The sequence below is a fragment of the Mya arenaria genome, chromosome 8, assembly GCF_026914265.1.
Source record: "Mya arenaria isolate MELC-2E11 chromosome 8, ASM2691426v1".
NCBI classification, from domain to species: Eukaryota; Metazoa; Mollusca; class Bivalvia; order Myida; family Myidae; genus Mya; species Mya arenaria.
In genome coordinates, this window is record NC_069129.1 from 13,158,991 (window position 1) to 13,181,648 (window position 22,658).

General features: G+C 35.8%; 1 protein-coding gene across 2 annotated transcripts; it reads left to right on the forward strand.

Annotated features, from left to right (window-relative positions):
* Positions 1-679: 679 nt before the first annotated feature.
* LOC128242066 (uncharacterized) lies at positions 680-5,824 on the forward strand. Of its 2 annotated transcripts, none has more exons than XM_052959101.1 (6): positions 680-777; positions 1,982-2,133; positions 3,194-3,221; positions 3,408-3,513; positions 4,954-5,064; positions 5,266-5,824. In XM_052959101.1, the coding sequence occupies exons 2-6, from the start codon at positions 2,064-2,066 to the stop codon at positions 5,605-5,607; spliced, it is 657 nt and encodes a 218-aa protein (XP_052815061.1). In that variant the 5' UTR covers positions 680-777; positions 1,982-2,063; the 3' UTR covers positions 5,608-5,824. The 2 variants fall into 2 exon arrangements, with proteins under 2 accessions (XP_052815061.1, XP_052815062.1); XM_052959102.1 differs by having other exon boundaries at positions 717-777; positions 2,072-2,133.
* The last annotated feature ends 16,834 nt before the right edge of the window (positions 5,825-22,658 follow it).

The window sequence follows — 22,658 nt, forward strand, 5'->3', positions numbered from 1 at the left end:
AGAAGAGACAACAAATAGTCCATCTTGTTAGGGGCTTCACAGAAAAAAGCTTCTGTATATATATGATCAAAATTATAATGGAGAGCTGAATAGCATGTCAGCTATGCTTGAGATCGGTATGGTACCGAAAAAGGAAGAAGAGCTTAAAGGGATTGAATGAATGCATGCAGGATTGTTCTAACAAAAATTGATCATAATTTTAAAGCGAACTTCCCGGATGATGTCAACTTAATCATGAAGTTGTGGTTTTTACTACACGCTATTGAAAAAATACAACTCTAGTCATGTTGCTTGAAATATCCGTTGAAATAGAAAAATATGTTATCTATAAGTCGTACGACTTAACCTTATCGATCATTTCTATTGGTGGTATAAAATATCAGGGACATCGTTTTCATATCAGTTATTCTTCCTTGTTTAACTTAGTTTTTGCAACGTTTTGGAACGCTGCATCCAATTAAAGTGGACCTAGGGGGAACTAAAATTAAACTTTGCTTGTTCCAGTACACGCTCGGCTATAATCTTACGAAATATTCCTAGCTTAACGGAGATGGGCGAAAGGTTACGGATGTGACTATATTCTTGAGTTTAATGGTGCACACTCTTATCTTCGAGCATTATTTCGCAATTATGATAAAGCCGTAAAATCAATCTTATTCACTCTGTGAAGTTTATTTTAATTTTCTATAAACCACTATCAAATGTAGACATGGCATGAAACTTGTGTCACTGAATTCAATATCTTTTAATACCTGGGAACAGTAGATTTATTGAAAGGTATGTTTGTTTTTTATTCCAATAATAGTAAATATTTCCAATACTACTCGTACATTAGAGATAATTATTAATAATACAAGAAGTATTTTAGTTACTTTTATATCAATTTACAATACACATTATAATTTTAAGCAAAGTGATAGGTGGTTTATCATATTTTATCATAAGTTCATCTTTTTTATAAACTATGTATTCACAACCTCATCAATTTCTTGAAGAAACACGTCGAGAGGTACAATCCCTTTTACGCGAGTAAACATTGTTCTTTTCATCTTTTAAAGAACTCGTTTGGATGTACGTGTCGTGTCTGGTAACAACTTTAGTTTGAATTGGTTTTTGAGTTATTGCTTATATTAAGCTTTTGTGCGACTTATTCAGAACATTAACGGGGCTACCTTGAATAGAGTTAATGACCGAATTGAAATACTATACATGCGGGTATCTTGTCTGGCAGCATGAGTTCCAAGTGTAATATGAATAACTTGAATGGTTGTTTTAAAGCTGCACTCTCACAGATTTTCCGTTTTTACAATTTTTTTTGTCATGGAAAGAGCAAATTTTTGCGTGAATATCTGCAAACCAATGATAAAAGATTGCTGACAAAAGATCAGAGCGGAGTTTGCATATTTCCGTTCGAAAATTAATGTTTTATGGCTTAAACCGTCACTAACGGTTTAAGACAAATGCATAAAACATGATTTTTTAACATAAATATAAATATCTGCAATCTTATTTTCTGTCAGCAGTCTTATATCACTGGTTTCCATGGATTTTCGCAAAAAATGGCTCGTTCCAAGACAAAAAATAAAATGGTTGTCAAAACGTTCAATCTGTGAGAGTTCTGCTTTTAGTTATTGCTTAGGCTAAATATTTTGCATAACTTTCTGACAATCAAAGGAGATAACTCGGCAACTATTAACATAACTTATATATAACTTGCTACACATGTGCGTATGGTAATATGGATATGTATAATAATTAAGTTGCATGTGCATATTTTGATTGGTTTTGTAGTCATTAAGAAGGTTAGAGATTTTTTTCCAAATGACGCCAATGACGACGACAGGACAATAACAAGGCAAAGCTGTGACAATATCTCGACGTTTTACTGTAAAAACTAACATGGATGGTTTGAAGTGAACGTGCGTCTTAAAATAGCAACACACTGGACTTGAAATACGTCTGCGTAATGTTTTCTCTACAGGCTTCTTCGCCTAGGCCTTGAACCTTGTGCCTCTAAACAAGTTTTGACCAGTGGCTTTGTTTTGTATATTCAAACCGCCGACATGTCCAGGCCTGGCCCACGTGACAAGAAACCCGCAAAAACGACCAGCCTTCCGGACAGTGTTCTTCACGGTAGGATTTGTGCTGTTTGTTGAGTTTTGTGCTGTTCTTGTTTGTGATTTTATGGTCTTTGTCTTTGGCGTTTACCCAGTGCGACTAAACCGGGTTTATGTTTAAACTTTTGCTACTGAGCTTGTTTCTGTAGCTTTTTGCATAAATATTGTCCAGCATTTTCACTGTATTTTGTGAGGTAACACACTCTCATTTCTACATCCTGTTCGGGACACGGTGGTTTGAGGATTGTTGAGTGATTTAGGGCTATAATCTTCCTAAAAACATGCAGTGTTATTAAGTCAGTAATCGACTGAAGCAGGCATATACGTAAAGTTATGGAACTCAATGCAATGAAGGTCTTAAACACATTGCCAAATCAACTTCAAAATATTTCGCAAACTGATATATCATGATCAACGAACATTATTGGAAACACTGGTAGTTACACGGTTTACATAGAACCGCGCGGTTGTGATAAATGAAGTTTTATGAGATTTGGGAATCAATCAAATTGCTTTGTTTTGTCAATGTTTTTGCATTTCTAGTGCTGATTTATATGTCAGAGTAAGTAAAAAAAATGATTTTAGTTTTTTTCTCAGGTCATAAATTGCTAACATTTCCTCAAACCACTGTGGTTCGTGAAGTTAATTGCTGATTTTATAGGTTCAATATTTGTCAGTAAGGCATTCATAGTATTTCATCAAGCTTAAATTTGCTTGCGCGTATTGGACCTTGTAGTATTCATTGTATCATTCGAAACAAATATAAAGTAGGATTGCATCAGTTTCATGTAAAAAAAAATTGGCCTTTTTCACAAGTAAGTAATGTAAATCGATAAAATATGTTTTAATACATTTTTTTGTTAACAAATATATTATTAAAGATTAGACCAAATAGTTTCGAAAACAAAATTGTTTTACATTGCCTAACAAGTTCTCTTTTAGAAAAAAAAAAATTTGTAACAGAACATACATATATATTCAGCCAATAATATTATAACAAACTGCTCCACAACACAAAACGTTCATCCCATCTTATTGTGGTTAAGAAAGGTTCCTAAATATTGCGTTTCATTCAGGCTCAGATGATGCAGACCGACAAATGGGGTATGTTTATCAGTTTCCTTTTGTGTCCTTTTCTAAGAATAAATTTCGAAGTTTTGCCAAAGATTTAACAATGACCACAACGCGTTAACAAACTGAGAAATAGGTGCGAACCTAGGTATCTGCCATCCTCGGCAATAATGGGTATCTACTTTTTTAACCTTTTCAATAACCATACGCATATTTTAGGTTTACGAAGGAGATATTGAAGGAAGCTATTGACCAGTTACGTCCTGAGTTTCAGAAGCTGGCGATGGACGCAGCGAAAAGCGCTCTTGACTCAAAGATGATCCGGGTATGATACAATTCAGATATAAAAAAGAAATACACTCACCCAAAGTCCTAACGCATCACTATTTAAATGGGTACTTAATTTATTTTTGCTCTATTTAAAATTATAAACATTCAGATATCTTGTCTTATAATATAAATTCTGTAAAAGCGATCGCAAAATTCTAATTGGATGAAAACTGCAGCCATGCGGAGCGAATGTTTTATTTCCGGTATTTATGAAACACCCCTTGCGATCTTCACGAAATCAATAAAACAATAAAACCCTAAGTGGTGCGCTAGAACTTTGAGTTTATACGCTTTAGTCTAGCTTTAATAGACACTTAAGACATTTATGGTAGTTGCGCAATTTTTAACGAAGAAATATTTATAACAATCGAAATTGAAATACCAGTTTCATTGAATCTGTTCGCACCCGACCGTACTTTGATGATTTGAATATTATAATGTTTTGGTTTCAAATTGTCTAAGATATCCAATCAACGATGTTATTTGGCTTTTTGATATGCAAATGAGAAATATACTAAAAATAGTGACTAACATGTTCTTTCTGGTTACTAATAAAAATGCAAAAGCTTTCTTAAAATAGAAGCAAATAAGATGACAGTGCCACAAGACATTGTTTGGAGAGCGTCAATAACTTTGGTACCTAATAGATTTGGAGCTAAATTCTATAAAACCTGGTTGTAAACAAAACAAAACTATTTCTAAAAATACTTAATGTTTTACTTTTGTCTTCTTGAAAACAAAATGTGTTGTTTTTTGTACTTTAATCCATCGTTTGTATTGTGGCGATTCCTGGTATATAAAAGTTTAGTTAAAGCTAATTTATTTTACAACGATTTTGAAACTTTTGAAGTTTTACAACCTTAAATTAATAACTCTTGTTGCCACGATGTAACACGAAATCGTTATCTTGTTTGTTGGGGAAACCGGATTATCCGGAGGTAACCCACTGGTGCCACTGGGTGACAACAAACCAAATTCTTATGCATAAAAGGCTTAATAGAACTGCGTTCTGATCCGGAGGGTTGTATTCTACGCCAGAGGAAGTTTGCAGATTCGGATCAAAATCTTCCAAAATTTGCGAGAGAGGCATACGACCCGGATCAAAAACAATACTTGAACCCCTTTTATCATATACAGTACTAGTTTCAATCGATTTAAAGACTTGTATGTAACGAATTTCAAATAAAGCTCTATTTGATTGATGACGTCACTTTAACATCGCGCAATGATACTTATTATGCCGGTATTTCATTGGATCAGAAAACTGTAGTAGAATACGGACTTCCATATGATGGGTATATGACACAAATGTTAATCTATAATTCAGTTCTGTTCGACTGACTGCAGTCATAATAACATGTATGCACTATATTTGGTAGACAGCGTGTAAATATATTGCCGCCGATGAACATCATTTAATATTTAATTTATACAGGTCAAACAATTGGAAGAAGAGGTTGCGGTCAAAGAAAACGAACTGAAACTTCTTAAAAATGAAAAGAAACGCCTTCAAAAACAGCTAGAACAAACGACCACATCTAAATCTGTAAATTACTTTCTGATACTTACTCTTATTAATACTACAACAGCAAATATAAAAATCAACACGAGCAACAGCTTCAACAGTTTACTATTTTTTATTTATAATAAATAAGTAATACATATTTTATTTATACAACTGTTTTTTCTGTAAAATTGGTTGGTAAGCTCTCCAAGCTTTTAACATCGTTAATCTGATCATTTTCAGGAAACACAGGCTAAGATTAAAACTGTAGAAGAGCAAATACACGCCCTAGAAGGTGAAATTGGTGGACTGCGAGCAAAACTGAAACAGACAGAGGAAGCGCTTCGTAGAGAAAGAGCAAAAGCCGTGGATGCGGAGAGCAAGAGAAGTGGAGAGGAAGAGAAATTGAGAAAAGAGAGTGAACAGGTGAAGAAAAAACTGAATGAAGTGCAAGCATATATGGGAAGAAAATTGGCTATGAAAAATGTGAATGAAAAAAATGCAAGAGATCGAGAGAGACAGTTGATGGAGGAAAACGAACAGTTGAAACGAGAACTGGAGAGATTGAAGAAGGAAAAACCTTAGTCTTTTTTGGTCGACCAACGAGCCATGAGAAAGGAAATTTCTGTTTTGTTCTGCGATATAAAAAACGCTTAGCACGAGATATTTCGTTTGGGAATATCGTTGCTCGTGTGACTTTTATGCAGCTGTACGTGTATTAATGGTATCTGTTCAAGGCGGAACTATTTATTGATAAACTATTTAATGAAACAATAAACCATTTTATACCGATATTTACCGAGTATTAACGAATGATTCCGAATAAATTTATATCAAGAAAACTCGAGAAAATCAGTCAGCCAGTCACAGTCAATGTCGAAGTCTTGTTCGGTTACTGATTGTGTATGATTGACTTCGATATACTTTTCTAATTGACGTTGTGTTCATAATTATTGTCAAGGTTTAGCAGATGAAGGAGCTAATACCAATCCTACAAAATATCACTTAATAGACAATGAATATTAAAAAAATATATGAGTGTGTCTGTTCTGTTCCGACCAGAACTGATATTTCAGGGGTTCATGACTTAGGTTTATCAGATTACCACATTTATGCAATATGGCCCTTTGTTAAGAAAGCACAACTGCTCAAGACGAAACCAAATATGCATGTCATGATATTCATGGGGTTCTTGACCTTAATTTATAAGATGACCACTGTTTGCCAAAGCTAAATGAACTACAGGGTCTGTCGTTGGAAAGACCTAATAAATTTTTTCCTCTATTCCTCTGTATTGATAGTACAGGTCCCATATATTCATTGGTCAGATATATTACATGATCATTTCATTACAATCAAATTTTAAATAGAAACTAACCTTTGAGGAATGGATATATGAATTGCATGCAACATGTCACAATTCCGTGCTGAACAAATATGCCAAATCATTTGAAGACCTTTTCAATTAATACACGACAAAGTTACAGAGTTGACACAACCACCTGAATTGCATGTGCATGTATACAGCATTGCCTTATAAAACATAGTCTACATGGGACCTTGACCTCTAAGATATGGGAATTGCATAAGACACGTAGCCAATATGTGTTCAATCAGCAAATAGGTGATATTGTTTCAAGTAATTCATTCATCCATTTATTTCAATATATCCTCCGCAAGGGAGATTTGAACAGAATGTAATACATATGAGCATATTTAAATGTGTAAGAATAAAAAGTTACATCATGCATGAAGTAGCATGAGAATAATACATACACGTTTACAAGGGTTCAAGTCAAAGGCAATACTATTGACAATGTAGCAGCAATTGTATGACCATATAATATACACATAATCATCTAACGCAATATATATGCACAAATGCCATTGTTTCAGCATTTGGAATGGCAAATTAACTAGATTGATCTGAAACGGTATATTGAATTCTCACTTTTGTGCAGAGTGATTTCAAAAGATGATAAAGCGCAAACAATTTATGTCACAACACATTTTATGAGGATACTAGTCAAATGGCATACCCCTAACCATGATTAAAGTCTTAGAGTGAAACAAAGGGCAAAGCAATTATGAAATTACATTCCGTTTCGACTTTTAAGTCGTCTACAAGAAGTGTGTATATATCACGTGATAAATTGCGTCATAAATGCTACGTCGGAAGGCAATATTTTTGCTTCGAATGAAGACTTTAAACAGAGATATCTTCACTATTTCTTCACCATTTTAAATGAAACATAGCGCAGTCTACGCCGTTTACGGAACTCCACCTTCGGTCTTTTACCAGAAATTGATTGAGAGTTTAGTTTCTTAAATCACTTCGACAAACCTATTACAATACGGCCCTCTGACGGAGCACTGTCAAAACATTATTTTGGAAACAGGTTTGTCGAAGTGTTTGATAAAACTAATCACCTCATCAAACTTCGGTAATAAACGAAGGCGGGGCTATTTAAGCGGCATAGACTGTCTTTGTTTTATTTAAAATGGTGTAGTAAAAGAAAAGTTATCTTTGATTTAAGCCTTTATTTTAAGCAGAATGTTGCCTTCCGACATAGCATATATGACGTAATTTATCACGTGGTATACACACACTGACAAGGAAGCCTCCCCAGGTACATGTTGATAACAACATCTGAAACGGACACAAAGTCATGTCTTCATCTCCGAAATGGCAGCACGCCTCCTCAATTATCCTCCTCCTCCAGTTTCACCACCTTTATGGCTACTTCCACCCCTCATACCCCAACGGTCTGACCCTTAACTTTAATCGGCCTTGTCAAATTATTTTGTTAAAGTATTGTTTAACAAAGTGTTTAGGCTGATGTCTGTCAAGTTATATTTAATTTGTGTATTACATAAAAACCCTGATTTTTTACTAAAGCACGTGTGCCTTAGGGCATCGTGGCGCATGAAAGATCGACCACGAAAGGCAAATTCCATACTTACGTGATTTATCACTACGCTCTACAATTTGATTGGATGTCCGTTAGCAAAATTGAACAATCAATGTAGTACCAGGACTTATAACAATATATTTACACCTCAACTTCCATTCCTTAAATGAACTGCCTTTCGGCAATTGTGTTCACCAATCGATGAACGCAACATCTTCGGATATGTTCCGATCGTAATTCATAGCATAACAATATACATGAAAGCTATTAATTTTGTTATGGTTGTATTGTGTCTGCAGGTCCCGTAAAATATAGATCAACATTTTTAAAAGTGTTAGTTTATTATATTTTTGAAAATATATTGGTACCAGAAGTGTTTTAATTTTACGTTTTAAAGTGATTTCAAGTGGTTGATCTTTTTCCCGCGTTATTGTGACGTCATATGAAAAAAATGTTTCCGGTTTTAGTCGGGTCGTTCTATTTACAGAATGGGTAAGGACGGATTACTGAAAGGTTTTCTTAAATGAAATGAAGTTTTTTTTTTTAACAATTCTTGAATGAAATAATGAACTATTGGTGTAAATATAAGGTATGAATTGCGGGGTTGATTGTGATGAACGCAATTGGGTTGGTCAATGTGTGTGGTGTCCGAAGGACTCCACGCGTACTTTGACCAACCCAATTGCGTTCATACCCCCGATAATGACATCAACCCCGCAATTCATTCCTTAGGTTAACTTGTAATGAAAATAGTTCTCCTAGCCAGGCAACACTTCTGTATGTTCTTCTATGAAGCATACGAAAAATATACATATCAATAAGTTAATGCCTGTATTGAAGTTTTCAAAATGTTCAGATCGTGTTGCTTATGAATACAGGCCAGGTCGTGTGTTTTCTTCTAATACCGATGACCAATGCGCTCTTATTAGAGTTCCGTTTGAGTCAGAGGCACCTCTTCCCATAACCTCCCTGATGAACCACACTATTGTCCAACCTCTAACCGGTTTCCTTCTTTCCAAAGACTATGCACACTGCTAGTGTTATCTCTAAACGTCTTTCCACAACCTAGCTAAAATAGTGATTCTAACTCGGGACTCCCCACTATACGTATGTACATCCACGATACCTCATGTAAAATTGAAAGCAAGTTTCTATAGTATGGGCTACGTAGGTCACGGATATTGACAAAGTAAAACAGTTGTGTATACCACTAACGTTTTCAATATATATGGCTACATAAACAACAATGAACTGCTATGTAGAAAATGAACATTTAAACATTTATGTAAACAAAGTGCAATGTACAGTACGTCGCCAGAACCTTGCTTGATAAACTTCACAAATTTACATCGTATTCCAAACAAAATCACTTACCGATTATATCATATACTTGCAGGTTCATTATTTCGGCTAAGATCGCTATATGTAGGTCATGATATATTTTTAACACCACACAAACATCTGCACAAGGGATAACTCACAGCGTTTATAAATTTAGCAAAATAAAAAAAAATATCATGCTAATAAAACATATCGTGAGTTACGTTCATATACTTACAATACGCAATTACTTGATAGATGAAATTGCGATGTTGGATGGCGCTGTAATACTGGCGACTATCGGAAATGAACCATGCGCGGTGCAATACTCATTTACAAATACCTTTTCGATAAACCGTATTCAAAATACTTTAACTTCTTCTTTATCTCTTTTAATGGTGTTTTTCAAATCGATTACTTTTTAGGACATTCTGGCTTGAAATTCCAAAACGTGACGTATCAAGTTTAGAAATATCATAATTTTAGAAAAATGTTGACAAAACCGTTCAAAGATATGACACTGAAGGAAGATGATAGAGGATAATCTACCCACCCAGCGTCGGCGTCGGCGTCTGCGTCGGCGTCGGCGTTCGGTTAAAGTTTAAGGGCAAGTTGGGATTCTCTTATAACTCCAATACCCTTCATTCAATTAACTTAATACTTCAAACAGTTGTTCAGGGCCATCACGCAATGAGGTTAGATAACTCCATATTTTCCTTTATACAAATCCATTAAATTGACTTAATACTTCGCACAATTATTGATGGCCATCTCACAATAAGTCACCTTAAAATGTATCGAATAATTTTAGCAAGGTTTGACATATAATGACCAAACTTGGTATATAAGATTAGTTTATATAGGCCTTTTATGGGATTGTGTTTGAGGCCCCTAGGGTCAAGTTCAATGTCATTATGTCACTATTAATATAAAAATGATTGGTATTGAATAGTAAGTAAGGGTCGACATATTGCCCTTACTAAAAGACATATTGCGACCAAACTTGGTATATATGAATAGTTTATAAAGACCTTCCACAAGGCTGTGTTTTGGGCCCGAGAGCTATGGTCAAGGTCACTGTTGCTAAAATAGAAATATGGTTAGTACTGAATAACTTAAGCAAGGGTTGAAATAGTGTGACCAAAATTCGTATATAGGACGAGTATATGGAGACCTTTCATTGGATTGCCTTTTGGCCCCCTAGGGTCAAGGTCACTGTTACGAACAATCAATTACCGTTTGGTACTAAATAACTTTAGTTAGGGTTGACATACTGTGACCAAACTTGATATGTAGTAAGAATTTATAGAGGACTTCCATGGGATTGTGTTTGGGGCCCCTAGGATCAAGGTCACTTTACTAAAAATAAAAGAAAGCAGTTTAAACTGAATCTCTTTTGCCAATCATTAAAAAAACCATTTTTGTCACATCGCGGTTCTTGTTTACCTTTTTTTCTAAATTGTGTTTTTGTTATTGCTTTTGACAGGCACGTGCATTTTTAACATCATTATTGTATTTACTTCTAAGACAAATCGGCGAAGTCGAGCCGCTGTCTTAAGACAGTTCTTGTTTGTACATCTGATACCTTAATGATCTCACAGCAACAATTTCACAATTTGTTACTTTAAGCATGACAGGATACCATACTTTGCATTAACGATGTCGAATAATAATATCAGTGAGTATTTTATACATCGAGACACGTTACCCAAAAACAGTTTATAACAAAACGTACACGTGTAAAGCAGTTTCGAAATGCGTGTAAATATAAATGGTTTCTGTAGTCAATCGTTTGAGTCCTGAGTGCAACGACAAAGAGCTAGCGCATGTGCCTTGAAACCAAGACTGAAACTAGTTTGGTTGGTATCAACGGAAACGCTCTAAATCAACTTAGATAATCAGTACATTTTATTTAAATGAATTTTACCTCTACAACCAAAACACTGTTTTTTAAGGATGTGAAACACATAATTTTAACTTTAACATCAGGAATAATGTAAAAACGTTTTAATATGTCAATAAGATTGTATATTCATTAATCTATTTATTGATCATGAAAAAAACAACTAAGCACCAAATACTTATTCCATGTCTATTTATTGCTAAACAAAACTACAAACATCCGCTTAAGATTTATAAGATATATGTACACATCATTAAACATCAATAGGATTTTTAGCTAATTTACGACATCTGATACAGACACCACACTCGATCATACATTCTTAATTTTTGATTTACATGAACAACAATGGTCGATCAAACGCGTTTACAACTAAACAATACTGTAAGCTTATGAGGAAAAATAAATGTTATTAAATCTACTATTCAGTTGATCAAACATCATAATGAAAATCACGATTGATGTAGAAAACTATCAATTTGCATTAAATATTTTCAGTGAGTCATCATTGTTCATCCCTACAACCATGACTTGTGTGTAAGGACAGAAGGCCACGAAGGAGGGCTGGTACATTCTGTCCTTCTGTCCAAATATTTCCACCGAATCACCGTCTTTCTCCTTCAGCAGCAGCACGTTTTCGCTGCGCCCTCCACACACAAGCAGCTGGTTCGACGCTACCTCCACTACGGAAAGCGGTTTTGTAGGTGCTTGCTTCGATATTCCCGCAGAATCTGCCCGACTAGTGACAACTGGAAGACGGCGTGTGTATGGTTGTCAGACACGTACAAGGTAGGTGGTGTGGAAGTTGACATAGTCAGGTAAAGCGGGTATTGAAACATACGATGTCCTTCATATGTTTGAAATGTTCTTATAATTTGACCGTCACATGTCATTACTTCAATACGCGGGTTTCGTGTGTATGAAACATATAGTTTGTTCTTGTAAGATGCAATACCACTACAGATTGATAATACTTTAATTTCCTTTCCACACGACAACTGGTCCCCCTTTATAGAAAACAGCTGAATGACGGACATCAACGGGAGAATGACGGCGGCCTGGTGACAGGGGAGCACACACACGTCACTGGGCCTGCCTGCTAGTTGCAGGCGGGACGTTACTGTTCGGGCGGTAATGTCTACCAGTTTGACACAGAAATTGCCCCAGTCAGCCTGTAGGAAGATACCATGAGAGAGTAGAGCGGAGCCGCTTATATTGCAGGAGTGCTGGTCTTCTGACGTGCTGACGTCAATATCCGCCTCCTCCTTCCATGTCACAGTAGAGAGGTCAGGAACTGGAACTGAAACACAATCAATAACTACAGGTATATTATCTTTTCACTTCGATCTTATGAATATAAATGAGCCAACGGTACAAACTCACATTTCACAATTTACAACAAAACTCAGTATAGTTCAGTTAAAAACAAGAAGGACATCTGGTGCTAAACAGAAAGTATAAATGCATGCATATGTTATGTTTTGGGTTTCTGCTTAGACAAATGTTAAGCTCAATAATTGACGTTTGTTTGCATTGATCAATGAAAACTTTAAGCACCCATATATCAGATTCTAATCAGGATCTAAAATGTCCTCGTGAGTATTTTCTTTTTAAAGCAGAAACTAGCTATTGTGCTGAATAAAGTTCGACCAGCGTTAACAACAAGTGTGATTAAGTAAGTATATTTTTTTTTAAATAATTCTTTCCCATTTATAACCAATATTCATTGAATTCACCTTTTCATAAATACGTAATAAAATCACAGTTTACTGTTTTCAAAGTTTCAAAAAAGATCTTAGTTATCTTATTGTCATATTTTCGTTAATATGCTACAACGATTTATAAATTTAACATTAGCCAGTATCAAAATAGAACATACAAATTGGATGCATTATGTGGCATTTATTAGAGTTATATTTTTGGAAGTTACAACAACGATCGATGATATAGGGGGCGTAACTTCGGGGGCATAACATTTTGACTTGCGCCCCTCCTGCAGAACCGAAATTTATTTGGTTTAAAAGGTTGGCAGGGGGGTTTGGGGATACTCCTCCAAGAAATTTTGAACAATTTCTAATCCGAAATGGTGCATTTTGGGCGTAATTCATTACTTTTTTATCCTTTATTGCAATAACAAGTAAACTTGGACGATCGATAGTTTTGTTTACATTTCTATATCTAGGTCAGACAAACAAAGGGTTAACAGAATACTTGAAATTCCGAAACGTGACTTAGTTATAGAAGTTACGGACGTACTGAGCTACTTAAGAAATATAATCATGTAAAACATCTTGATAAAGCCGTTAAAGATAAAGAGAATAAATGTTTGTTTCAGAGTAAGATCGTAATATATTTCAGCGAGTTAGCACGGACAGCTATATTTTACGAGTGGGTTCACGAGGCATATTTTTTATCATTACTAACAAATGATTGGATTCCAATGATATGGCACATTTATTTGTACAGCCGATGCCTTAATGAACTCACAGCATCAATAACGCAATTGGTTATAAATGATGTGGCATCATGCTTTGCATTCACGACATGGAAGCATAACGTCAGTTAGTAATTTGTACGTTGAGACACGTATCCGAACAAAAAAACTGTAAACAACAAAGCGTAAGCGTGAACAAATGACTACGTCTGTTGGAAGACAGCCTTGTATTTCACATAAGTATTGTTCATACGACATGCGTGTGGCTATAAATGGCTTATGACTAGCTCATTTGACTGTCAGTCAATCGTATGAATCTTGAATGAAACGAAAAAGAGCTAGCACCTATGCTCCCTGTGACATATTGTTATATAAAACTATCATTTTGCACAGAAATACCGATTTGTTTTAATACTGAAAACCAGGTTTGTTAACCAAATTTATTAGGAGGCAATTTTTTTAAGTGAGCTTGTTACTTTGTCTATCATAATTTCACTAATAGCCAAGTGGGACAATTTTGAGCTTGACCACCGAATACGACTTTAATGCCATGCTATCAGAAGGATATCTAGATTATTAAATAAAGAACATGTTTTGACAATATTATATGCTTTCATATTCGTACCGTCCGTACGAAACTTACCCACAACCAGTGTTCCCAGGCCCATGCTCGATTCCAGCAGACGCTCCGTGTACGAACGGTATTTACCGGCCTTCATCAAACCAGTCATCTTCTCCTTCTCATCCAGAATCTCCCGTCCTTCTGGGCTCTCCTCGCCACCACGTACCGCTGGTTTACAGAGATGTCACTGGAAGACAAATCCGTCCTCATAACATCAAGCCCCGATTTCGTCGACTCACAATTAGCCTTAAATGCAGCCAGCAAGGTTTCATCTTCGGTCTCCACTTTCCGGATGCTGTCGAGCAACTTCTTTTCGCGGCGGTCAAGGTAGGTATTGATTTCTGCCCGGAACGTTCTCACTCTGATGATATCAACTTTGGACTGGCTTTTGACCACGTCCAAAATAACCTTGACGTTTCTTATAAACACTGATAAAAGATCTTCAGCTTGTTTAATGAAAGGTTCCAGCTCTCTAAATTCTTTTCCATTGATGAAATCTTTAGCCACGTCAGCGATGTTATCGACTCTACAGTTGCGATGGTCGAGTGCGAAACAGTCAATACAGCCAAGGTCGCCGTGAGTCCGGCAATAAAACTTCATCATCTCCTTCGGATGGTTTGTACAGTATTCAGTTTCGCCGATGTCTGATTGATTGGTTGGCGGGTAGAAGGAAGGCATCTGATCTCTGCACAAAATGTTATGGTTCCTGGACACCTTGAACCTCTTATGGGCCTCGATACATGGATCACACATGAACTCCTCGCAGGTCTGACAGAAGCCCAGGGCTTCAGCACGTTTCCCGCCCTCTTCACACGGCTGACAGAAGACAGTTGTGTCTGCGGAGCCCGTGTCAAGGTCAGGGTCACGTCTCTTTCCAGATACCTCCATCTGTATAGTCGAATTCAATAAAGGACTTAAAAATTAATTGGGGTTTCCAGATTTATTGATACAGATAAACGTGTTCTTAACTTGGTGTAACAGTGTGCATATTGTGGGAACGGAGCCCAAGATCGTTTGCGGACACTTTTGCGTCGCTTTGAAAGCCTTTTCAGTACTGGTAATAAGTACCGCTATATACATATCAATAATACAGAGGTTTAACGCAAATTATCTTTTAAGTGAGGGGCATGTTCAGTGCGGAAGAGAATGACGGATTGTTTGGGTATTTTTGTATTTTCGAAGGATTTTTCGACATAGTCAGTAGGTCTTTTTAACAGTGTTAATGTAAAATAAATAGGCCTACCCGGAGGCCTGTGGTCCTTCGAAGACACAAAAGAATCCGCCATTTTGTACCGCGCTGAACATGTCCCTGGCTTAAATTTCCGCAAAAGTAGTTCACGTTGGACCCCCTGTTATATGATTACATGAATTACAATAAGGGGAATTTCGTTGAAAAACAGTCTCACAATTGCTTATTTTGATCGTTTAATAACGAAAGTAACGCTCAAAGTTTTCATTTCACATTTAAATTACAAGTAATCTTTCAAATGTGTTTGATACTATAAATACAAGTTTCGCCTGTCGGTAATTCTACAAGTATACAAAGGTAAAGAATACACAAAAGTTTACCTCGAGATGGACGTCCTAACTCGCTCACAATGAAGTAAGAGACAAACTGCACCCGGTCCTAACTCGCTCACAATGAAGTAAGAGACAAACTGCACCCGGTCCTAACTCGCTCACAATGAAGTAAGAGACAAACTGCACCCGGTCCTAACTCGCTCACAATGAAGTAAGAGACAAACTGCACCAGGTCCTAACTCGCTCACAATGAAGTAAGAGACAAACTGCACCCGGATATATGCATTTTGATGAAACATTTACAAAGCATATACTTGAAAATTTGCACAACGTGCCCCATAATGAAAGTTTCGGCTCAAACTCTAGATAACAGTTCAGTTTATTACGATACGGGATTGTTTTTATATTGATTGAATAAAGGGTAAAAATACCGATTTCAACACGCATTTTGTCTTTGACAGTATTATTTAGGTGCTCGAAAAAAAAACTTGCCTAGTCTAGAAGTTGCCCGGAATTCTGGAACACCCGCATCATGAGCATGGATCTTGGGCTATAGCTTAACCGGGGTCGTACAACGTGAACTTCTTTAAATGCTTTAGTGATAATAGCATAATATTTTGTTCAAACATGAAGAGATTAGACTTCAAATTTGCCTATACATTTATTTATCCGTTATTGATTTTCATCAGGTGAAGTGGTAGATATAAAAAGTGTTAGTAGGTACTTTACATAATATCATGTAGATCAGATAAAAGTTATGGATTGTTTGTACATTCTCACGCTGGTTCATATCAAACTATTTTAGTGTATCAACATTCTAACAACCTCTAACCATTGCAAAGAAATATTGTTTTCGATATTACCTGGTGACGTATTATTTAGTGCGAGATACCACTCGTTTTCTATAAAACTGTATGTGTAACTTCATCCACACTTCGGTACTAGAAATAATGAATATCTGTCACCTTTACAAGTGATGTTTTTGTTATATCTGCGTTTTTAACTATTGTCTCTGTCTGTCTGCGTTTAAGCACCCGTCAGTTAAAAAAGGATATGCACTGAAGGTTTGAAAACTCCGTGTACTTGATCAACTGTAAAATGTCCGTGTACTTATCAAATTGTTTTTGCTCATTTTTTTCTTTTCATAAAACTATAAGAAAGTATACTTATGAAATGAAATAAATGAGGGAACTGGGAAAAGATATTTGAGTATAGAGTATTCGTTATTCCAGATATCTAAAAACATAACTGCGTTTCATTACTAATGTGCAAAACTCATGTTAACAATTGTTTTCCGGAAGTAGATGTGATATAAATACCATTAAACTCGTTTAGAATTTTTTTAGGACTGCCATGTTATACCTTCCAGGGGCTCTTCAATAGTTATAGAAGTTATAATCCTTCACATGTTGGCCCATTCAGAGTTGCTAGTTTACTCTAGTGTATTTACAATTAGGCGTGAAAAATGTTTGTTTTCACTTAACCGACCGACCCTATGTTTTCACCCGACCCTTAACTTTTTTTTGCCGTAGTTTGGATTTTTGATCGTATTTTCTTATAAATTGTTCATTTTTTTAATGAAAATGTTGAAATATGGTAGAGTGATTTACCTTTGAATGGCCGTGTCAGAAATGAATGCAACTGAACTTAAACAACGCTGATTAGGGCAAACAGGAACTATTTTCAAGCATTTACACAGAAACTGTCAAACAAGTCCGAAAAAAAATCACGAATGCTTTTGAAATAAAGTTAGGAAAACTTGAATCCAGACTACATGTGCATTCGAAGCAGAAAAGGAGAATCTGAAGAAAACGTTATGGCTCTAGAAAAGAGAGCAGAACATAAAGCAGATGTATCAAAACAATCACACTTTGATCTAGCAGAAACGATTGTTTAACAAGGAGGTTATATAAACGTAGAAGAGTACGGAAGACGAAGTAACCTGATCATATCAGATATCAAAGAAGAGGCAGAAAAGAGATATGAACGTGCAGAAGAAACAGCAAAGATAGTGATATCAACACTGAACGATAATTTGAAAGATCTTGATATGAAGAAGGCATATATCGACATGTGTCACCGACTCGGCAGGCCGATGATCAATAGGTTTTTCTCCCACCTCAGATAAGTAGATCCATTAATTTAACCATGCTAGAAATTCTTATCTTGCCCACGGGCGAAGATAAAATGCCCGTATGGAACTTCTTTTAATGGTCACCACATTGTAATTACCTCCCTTGTTGAAGACTGTCGTCTGTAGCGCATCATGGAAACCCTGTCTTGTGGCAATATTTAGAACGCTAGTTAATTATTTCTCGTTTCAAATGTCACCAGAAAACAGTTTTCACGCACCTTTCAAGAAATAATGCTTCATATTTCTTAGAACTATTTAAAGACCGATCAGACCATTTACATACTCTGAATCACTGCGCGAATATCCATGACAACCACGAATTATCGCATATCCGTACGCAATTATTTTCACTAAGCACAAAAGAGTTCCAGCAAAAAAAATACATTTTTACTTAATTTTGTTTAACTGAGGTGGGAGAAAAAGCATCTACCATAGCCGCTCGTGTAAGATAGGTTCATCCCGACCCTCGCGCAGGGTGTTTTGCGGAAACTTGGTAAACCTCGTTTCCGCAAAACACCCTACGCTCGGGTCGGAATGAACCTATCTTACACTCTCGGCCATGGAAGATACTTATAATCTCCAGATTGGATAGAAGTGTTTAACTGAAACGCAGGAAAAAACAACTCACGAATGTTTACGTTGATAAGGACCTTACCAAACATGATTGTACTGAGTTGCACACATAGTTATTTATTATTTCTTTTTAAAAGTAACTGCTACAGTAATAATCAATTGTTATTGACCTTTTATGAAATTAGTATAATACTGAAAAGATAACATTTTATTATCTTCCTTTAAGTGTTAGTGCCATGATAATAATGCTATTCTTGAAAAACACAACCAAGTACTCATTTTGTCTTATTTTTTTAGACCTTTTTGTTTCTGTAGTTTTTCATATAAACTTTAATGAAATTTGAATATTTTTTTAAGAAATACCGTATATCGTTATATATTACCTTCATTTAATTTGTTATTTTGTTTTAAAGCTGCACTCTCACTTATTAAACGTTTTGACAACTTTTTTTATATTATGTCTTGGAACGAGCAAATTTTTGCGAAAATGCATGATAACCAGTTATACATGACTGCTGACAAAAAATTAGATCACCGATTTTTATATTAAAGTTAAAAAAAAATGATGTTTTATGCATTTTTCTGAAACCGTTAGTAACGGTTTAAGCCGTAAAATATTAATTTTCGAACGGAAATATGAAAATCTGCAATCTGATCTTTTGTCAAAAATCTTTTATCATTGGTTTGCAGATATTTACGTAAAAAAATTGCTCTTTCCAAGACAAAAAAAATAAAATTGTAAACACAGTATATCTGTGAGAGTGTACCTTTAAAGTTTCGAAGGAAATTTTCTTCATAATTTGAAATATTTCTATCTAAAAAGTACGAAAAGAGATTTATATATCTATGGAAGAAAGTACTATATTAAAATCAATTAATAATTTACAACTAATCCGAATTCAGGTCCTGTTATTAGTAAAATATATAGACGGACGATGGAGTTAATATTTCTATATCTACGTAAGTTAAGTTAGTTTTCATCGACCTAACATTGTTTTTGGATTCTTGAAGTTCAGAAGGGGGTATTTGATTGGTTTATCTGTACCTTTTGTACCACATACTCTGTACATGAAACCAGTTTTTAACAGTTTACTTTAAAATTGTAACGTTTTATACGATATATACTAGTAAAAATCTAAATAATACTGTCTTTGAATATACCGATATATATTTCGAGTCTATTGGAAAAATATTAATGTTTTTAAAGCCTTTTATAAATTACAAGTTATATATATATACATACGTTTAAGGTCGCTTCTCTGATCACTTATTTGTAAGCTTCAGTGTTCGTACCAGAGCCTAAACGAAAGGAATCTTAACTTGCCATAATTTGATGTTGACGGGTACTCCATTCTTGAAAGAGTGACCGATCCTGTTGACACATGTCTACCCGCAATTTACAATCTGCGTCGTGTTTGGAATGAGTAACCAACAACGAATCCAAATAAGCCTAATTGACATAATTATTACCCACTGGCGTTGTTAGATATTAAGATTGACTTGTGAAAAAAATGCGTGTACAATTTTGTTCGCATCTTCTCTTTCGTCTGTTTCTAAACTGGTCTCATCGGCTTTGACAAAGTTGAATTAGATGTGGACTATAGTGCTAGACCGATCCATATAGGAAATAGTAGTACCTTCGGATGATTGATCTATGACTTCAGGGTCTTGAAATAAAGCACAAATTGTCACCGCGTATGTCCTCCAGTTGGAGAATTGATTTTTTATAAGATAATGTTTTTTTCTGTCTATCTTTTCAACTTTGTAGCACGCTTAAGTCCAGTCTTGATACGTATGTCGTGAGGATTTCTTCTCACAGACTTGTCCTTAAACTCGTTTTCTTCTTTGAGCTCAGACTTGGCTCATTCTATCGCTTGAACACGGGTGTGACAAATTGTATTGTAGGTCTTAGACATGCCACCCGTCTGTTCTTTCCCCATTACGTACTGCCTCTTATGATAGGTCTTTGCTTTCTTTCAGCCATGTGACTGAAATGTACTGTCCACTGTTCTACGTCCATTCTCTTAAAAGAAGTACGCAGCCAGTGATCGCTTTATTTTTTTGTCTTATATTTGCAATAAGTCCCCCCTTATATAGATTTGAATTCGATCAACATGGGTTTTCTTCACCACAATATAGTAAAGCATATTCGAACGTTTTTTCCCTTTGTTACTATAAGGTAATATTTTAATATTGGTGTCATCGTATTCTTCACTTACGGTTCTCGACATAGGTCTATACACACGTTCAGTTTGTCTGCATCTTCAACAGGTTTTATTTCTACCAAGGCGCATTCCCACTGACCAACCAACTACACCTTCGGTAATTCTATCGTAAAATTTGTACAGTTATTGTCAGGGTGTTGTTCTTTAGAATCTTTTCTGGAAAGGAACAGATAGGGTCTTTAAATTGTGTTCATGAGCACCGTCAACTGTCCGTCCGTTATACGATTTTAACGTTTTCAATTAGGTTCGTGCCTCAGAAATGGCTTCGTCGATGAGTGGTGACAATTGTTCCAAAGTGAGCGATTGATGTCATTCCAGTTGAAACCCGATAGGGGTCGCAGTTCCGTTCAGAAAGCGTAGAAAGTCCAGAAATATCAGTTCATTGTGGTAATACAATTTTCCGAAGACATTGTTCTGAAGATGGTAATGTTTCACATAGACACATACTGTATGGTTAAGATCAATGGGTTTGAGTTCGTCGTCTATAGGGTGATTAGTGACGGATACAAGGATAATCAAAATTCCCGATACGATACAGACTAAAGCAAACAAGGGAACGCCTATCCTCTTCACGACATTAAATGTTCATGTCATCCGTTCCATTTCTTCCTCTAAACAAAAAAGAGCATCGCTGGTTTTTCGCCTTACGGTACAACTCCGATGAGTGTAACTGAAGACGAAAACCTGTAGTTTGTCAATATACATTTTCGTTCTCTTTTTCAGCATACGTCTGGACAGTTAGTGTTTGGTGGTTTTGATGACCCGTTCCGCGTAGTTGGCTTGGCTGGATCATCTATAATGACAGAGTGTACTCCTTACCTCACAACCTCTTATAAATGATGGGATTCTCGTTGGGAAACACGTCTGTTCTCATTCTGTACTTGTCCTCACCCATTGGCGTTAAGTTCAATATTTATGCGAAAAGCTACAGAAACAAGCTATATAACCATAGCTGTTATTTGAAGCGTCTTCATTAGCTTCCAATAACGCATTTTCATGACCGTGGAACAAATGACGCCCCAACGTCAAAATCTGAGATGTGCCCCACTATTTTTTGAAGATCACCGTGTACCAACTATTTAAAGCAATTGTTCTTGCTGTTTTTTTCCAATTGGAACACATTTTCAGATGAAATTAGGCGTCGATGTTGACAACAAAAAGTCTTTCATAAAGTTTAAAATGGGGTATCGTTTTCTCCATCTTATCGGAGAGAGTCTGATACACCCCGTTACACCACATTTGGGATTTTCTTGGATAGTTCTCTCACATACATTGAATAAAGATTCCGTAATAAACGATACAACCACCAACTTTTACCACACCCGGTTGGCCCCATTGCAGTCATACTAGAACACGGTTCGAACGGAAGAAAAGGCGTTTCATTGGACAGTGAGTGTGGTTGTATATTATTGTCATTGGGCGGCGGCGGCTTGTGTATGTTGGTATTGAGCGGTGATGGATACGCTTAATCGATTTTATCATGTATGTTTCGTCTTTTATTGCTCTGGGTTTAGTCGAACCTATCTTATTTCGTTCTAGATGGTCTTATGATGTACACTTTCCGAAAAAGGACTTGCAACAACTTTTCATGACATCTTAGTACTTCCGTTTTTCTATTCACACTGATGCGTTCTGAAGGTAACCTTCTTAGAACCAATCGAATTTTATAAAGACAATTGTGTACAGCTTGCCTAAGAGGACTGATGGAACCGTCCACAATATATCTTGCTATCTCGCACATTGATTAATTTAAACTGACATCATATTTTATAACAACTGCCATCGCCCTCTATTATCTCGGAGGGACGTAAATACATTTAAGTTTAGATATACTCCATTGTGTTATGATACTAGTGTTTTTGGTAACTGACCATGATAATATTTTATGTTCAGTGAGTGATTAAATAAACCCGAAAAAAATCAAGTTTGTTCTTTTATTTACAACATCGCATGCAACAATACAACAATGTCAAATATAATATTTATAAACTG